The sequence below is a fragment of the Opisthorchis viverrini genome (genome assembly GCF_000715545.1).
Source record: "Opisthorchis viverrini unplaced genomic scaffold opera_v5_22, whole genome shotgun sequence".
NCBI lineage: Eukaryota > Metazoa > Platyhelminthes > Trematoda > Opisthorchiida > Opisthorchiidae > Opisthorchis > Opisthorchis viverrini.
In genome coordinates, this window is record NW_008751678.1 from 543548 (window position 1) to 548880 (window position 5333).

Genomic DNA, 5333 nt, shown 5'->3' on the forward strand with positions numbered 1-5333 from the left:
ACAGGTTTTTCTTAAGGAACTGAGTCAGCCGGCAAAAGGACGACTCCTTTCGTTTGTATAGGATATTGTCAGCTGCCTTTGAAAAGAAAGAGGCCTTCGCTGCGCATTTATTTATTCGGAAATGCCAACCGACCGGTTACAGACCACTGAACAAGGAAGCAAAACTCTAATCTGCATCTTAGTTACAAAACCTGGACACAGATCTTCTCCCGAACGAGTCTTCCTGGAGATTCATTGCCTCCAATCATTCGTCGGTCAAATAAAAGCAAATATTATAAAGTGGCGCTGCGAATTCCGCAACAGAATTCCATTTTTCAATCGACGCAAAGCGAAATTCCACGAACAACACATACTACTTGCGTGCCTCCCGATCAGTAGTATCACCGTTACACCTTTGCCCATTTTCGTTGGAGATGCCTGGGTAGTCGCATCACGAGCCGTTTCAGGTTTTTCGAGCACTTCAAGTCGGCAGTAAAGCCCATCTGGTTGAGGGCGATCTAGCAGCTATGCATCTTACGTACTAGCTTCCTTAGTGCAAAAAGGGGCCTCCGACCATTATGCTATCAATGAAGCTTTGCCCTTTATCATGGGGCCGTCCGAACTTCTTATGAAGGATATCCATTGCTTTCACGAAGCCGTCGCTTTCTGGTAGCAACACGTAATCTTCTATTGCTGTTTTGGCTTCGCCAGCACAGTAGTGAATGCTATACATTAGCCGGCGTATATCGCCAAGAAGTCTTCTGGCGACGTTCACTTGGAAGCGCCTCATAAACATCCAAAATTTACTTGGGGTTCCGTCTAATTTGTCTGTTTCTGTCTCTGGTAGCGCCATAGTTGAAATATGAGATTAAAAGGAAGCTTTGTCGCGAATAAATGCATCATTCGGAGCGTCAGACTCCTGGTTCTGGGCGGTACCACCCGATTGTAGTTCATTTTCCGATGAGTAGCTCGGGTAAGTTTTCAAACGTAGACTGGCCAGTGTCTTACGCTTCGACTCAACCTTCTTCCTCTATCTGACGCAAACTCTCTGCTAAGTCTCCCTCCAAAATGTCTCGCCCAAACTTAGCGTCTAAATGCCGCGGAGAAGACCTATTAGATCTAATGGTACTAGCCTTACTGGACTTTGATGGGCAATGACATAGGGATTCAAACCATGGGCTAGTAACACCGTTCACCTGAAACGTGGACGGCCTTTGATGAGCGTCAAGAAGTTCTCCGAGAGGCGATCGAGTTTTGGCTCTTTTGAGCGATTTGTTTCTTGGATTGTACATCTTCGTTAGAGATGGTCTTCCCGGGGTCCAAAGGGAAACAGTCCCATTTGATACTGTAGAATACTTCGACGTATTCAGGAGAGCCCACTTGAGTGACGCGCAAAATCACAAGCAAGAAATGGGGGGTTCTTGAGATTTATGCAAAGATGCAGTATTACATGTATCAAATACGTAATAAAAGGAGTACAAGTCTCAAATTATGGGGTTTCCGTCTAAACTCCTGCACGAAGTAGTGCAAGTAGGAGAGCCCCTTGAGTGACGCGCAAAATCACAAGCAAGAAATGGGGGGTTCTTGAGATTTATGCAAAGATGCAGTATTACATGTATCAAATACGTAATAAAAGGAGTACAAGTCTCAAATTATGGGGTTTCCGTCTAAACTCCTGCACGAAGTAGTGCAAGTCCAAAGCCCGGAGAAGATGGCAAGTCGGTCTTAGTTTGCGACGCACGCCTGGGTACAACCCGTGCTAACGCAAAATGGTCAAAAAAGAATGGCCAACCAAACTGGTTTGACAAGTCAAGGGTTAAAGTTCATGGAGGATTAAAAAATGCACATTGAGTCCATGAGATGGGCGCAGTAAACAGCAGCAGATAAGGGGAGAGCTTGACCGGGGGAAAGGAAGTTCACGGTGTTCATTCCAAGGAGTGTGACAATTTCTGCTAGGAGAAAATGAGAGGGAACTCCTCCAGAACGTGTGTGTATAAACTCGCTGTTATCGGCGTCACATAGATTCAAGAGCATATCAGCCAGCTGGAATATTTTTTACGTTCTGCCTTGAGCAAGGACGAAGCAAGAGGTGAAGCTATGGAGGCATGGCACTTCAAAAATAGGACATCGACAAACATTGGACTGTACCCCATTTATGGACAGCTAGCAGCAGAGGAACGCCAGCTTCAATCTTTACGCTGAGCCGGACGAAAAATTCATAGAGGAAGCATGAAAGCCCTATCCAAACGGATGAAATTTGATTGAATTCGCTTAACCAATAATTCGCAGGTGCGAGCTAACTGCAGGACGCAAAAGCACTGACCACCACAATGGAGGAGGGTGTACGGTAAAACCAACCAGTCACACCTAAAATTGACAAAACAGTACGCTATACAAACTGCGAAAGCGTTGATCAAAAAAGGAAGGTAAACCATTAGGATCAGAAGGCTACTCGAAGCTAATGAAAGCGGACCGCCGCGTACCACAGAACGTAAACCGGTAGATGAGATAACAAGACCCCTGCTCACCAGTTAGCGGGTAGATTTAAGACAAAAGGACCTCTCTTTATATAGGCACTGATGACGTCACTTATTCTGTTGAAGAACTATTTGAAAGCAGATCGCCAAGTCCGGGCATTAGATCACCGGCGTCTGCTGATTGGCGCGCACTGCCCATCCACATTTCGAAACATTTCCACTTTTCACTACCATGCAGGGGCACAGACGACTACGTAGTCTTTTTGTAAACTCAGGCGTAGTTACATCCGACAACAGTGTCCACAAAATTCCGCCAAGGGTGTAGTATGACCCGCGTTCGCCCGCCGCTGTTTCATCCGCAGTCGAAAGACCAGGTGGGATGCTTTGATGATAGCCCGAAAACTACGCCTATAAAATCCGTTGAAAAAAGTCCAAGATAGATTTTGCAATGGGTCATGCTGACATATGGAGCTACGAGAATCCGAGTTAATCCGATAGAGTGACGCGGAGAAACGCTGACACGAAAGGAGATTTAAACTTCACATCACCCTGTCCGGCTAAAGGAAGGGCAACTGAACCACCGCAACACACGGATGGAAGCCCCATGCAAATTGCCCCAGAGCATGTCCGCTATTGCTTCGCGGTTTCACGGATTGATGCACAGGATCGAGGCTTTTGCCCAAGATTCCCGGGTCGGTCAGTGGCTCTCGTTCACCTGGAAGGCACAAGTGAAAAAGTATGGAGCGCTGCTGTTCATGTTCTCAGCGCCGGGCAGTATGCTTACCAGCGCGAGGACTCTCACAAATGGTTATATGATAGTGCTTTGACCTGGGTTATTGATGGAGCGTTGACAACCGTCGGAGAAAGGCTATTCCACGCAGATACTACGCAAAATGAGAAAAAAGCCTGATGAATATGTGCGTCCTGAGCTTGAAAATCTTACCACGTCATCGCCGCGTGCTTGCTGCGTCAACGGTGAAAAATCCGTTGGCCATGCTGTGTCCAAACAAAGCATAAGTAACAATTAAGTCCCGTTGGAGGCAACGGTACTTCAGGGGTAAGAGGTCGAGCACCGCAAGACGCCTTCTCAATTCACGGAGTTGGGACCAGGAACTGTATTCGTAGCGGCTCGCTGGACACGTTCAATGACGATGACGTCTTTCGTGCGTCCTGTGTAGACAACTTGGTTGGTGTGTTTAAGGAGCGCCCTGACGTAGGCTCCATAGGGTATTTGGAAGTCCATGCGAGTAATACGGGAGCAGGCGCACCAAATCACCCGTAAAACGGCCAATGCCTTTTGGGCCGATTTCTCATGGTGCAGTGAGAGGGAGAAGTTTGAGAAGAGCCAGACACCCAACTTCTTCCGGCATCTATTCTCATGATGTTTTTTGGTCCTTTCTCACCATGCATGACAGAGGCATTCGCTGAGTCTCCTCCAGAATCGAAGGCCAGGGAGTGTTGGTTTGCGACTGAAGCGGCTTACGCCCAACTTGGTTCTAGGGTACATCCGGCGGTGCCGACGAGCGCTGTGTGAGTTTAACTCTGGCCCAAGTGGATTCAACAGGCAAACAAGCACAGATGATAAATACACAAGTTTTGTCACGCGAACCGAGTTTGAGCACTCTTGAACGCGAATATACTTCAGAAACTACATTAGCTGCTTCGTCGGAAGTTCAATCCGTGCGTGCACAGCGACCGTGATGGTAGAGTCTGCAGGCCAGTGGGCTAACTGCCAATGGACTCCAAATTCTCAGACAAGGCAAAAGAAACCCAAGGGAGAGGTTTTATTCCGAATCCTCAGCGAAGACCGCCTTGTTGCTAACAGTTAGGTGTTGCGAATGTCAATGATCCCAGTGGACCACCTGCCCGTCCATCGCTAATGCGAGCTCCCATTGGTCAAAAACATACGGTCAATAGCTAATCACTTTTCGGCGTCCGCTAAATGCCGGTTACCAGTGCCACTTACAGAGGGAGTACGCAATTCTGGAGCACTTTCGCTGTTGCACTATACAGCTTCCGCCATTTCGGTTGATTTATATGGGTGTTGGCGATGTATACACTTTTTTACTAGGCTTCGGCTCATGAGCGTTCTTACTGTTTTCCGTTCACAGAATTCGTCGTGCTTCCACTGCATGCACTTCATATAGAATATGACGTACGTGGAGCTTCAAGCCGTCTTCGAGCGTTATCACACTTTATGTATCCATTGATCGTTTTCCTACTGAAAAAGCAGGCTTGACAGAATCAGACCGAGAGCGCGTTCATGTTTAGGTTTTTAAGTGTTTTCAAGTGTTTGCTTCGCTTGCACTCCGACTCTGCCGAAGGTGTGGTGTTCTTTAAGATATAACGTTCGGCGAATTACACGGCTTCTACATGCATGTGCTGTGAGTGTTGTTGACACAAGTCAGTGATACTTAAAACGCCATCCAGCGACTATGTGTAACTATAGAGTCGCAGATGACGTATTTATCGTGCAGGTCCAATTTGTATGGGACGAATCAGCGAGATTATTTACTAGGCTGTGGTAATAGCATCAGCCTTGAAGTACTATTACTATCAAACTACAAATAAAAACTCAAAAAACCTGCGTGACTCCAGGCGCGTTTGTCGGGGTAGTATCGTGAATTGTTAGGTATTTATCCCTTATTCCCCATGCTCCCGGGCCAGACTAACCACCGTGTTGGGGCAGGCCAGAGTCCATGGTGGGTTCCTGTAGGAAACTTCTCTTGTCTAGGCAGTATCCCAGTCCTCGTGCTTCTTTCGGGTAGCATGGCAGCCAGCCACCGAAAGGGTGGTACAGCTGAATTATTATTATTATTATTATTATTATTATTATTATTATTATTATTATTTTATTCTGACATCGCTTTTACCCCA

At 46.8% G+C, this 5333-nt stretch overlaps 1 protein-coding gene across 1 annotated transcript in view; it reads left to right on the top strand.

The window, feature by feature from the left end:
- Positions 1 to 3864: 3864 nt before the first annotated feature.
- Positions 3865 to 5333, top strand: part of T265_01947 (hypothetical protein) — a gene marked incomplete at both ends in the record, with an annotated part of 18956 nt that continues 17487 nt past the window's right edge. Inside the window, one exon of the mRNA XM_009166085.1 lies at positions 3865 to 3957. Coding sequence (XP_009164349.1) covers positions 3865 to 3957 — 93 coding nt within the window. The remainder of the gene's footprint in view (positions 3958 to 5333) is intronic.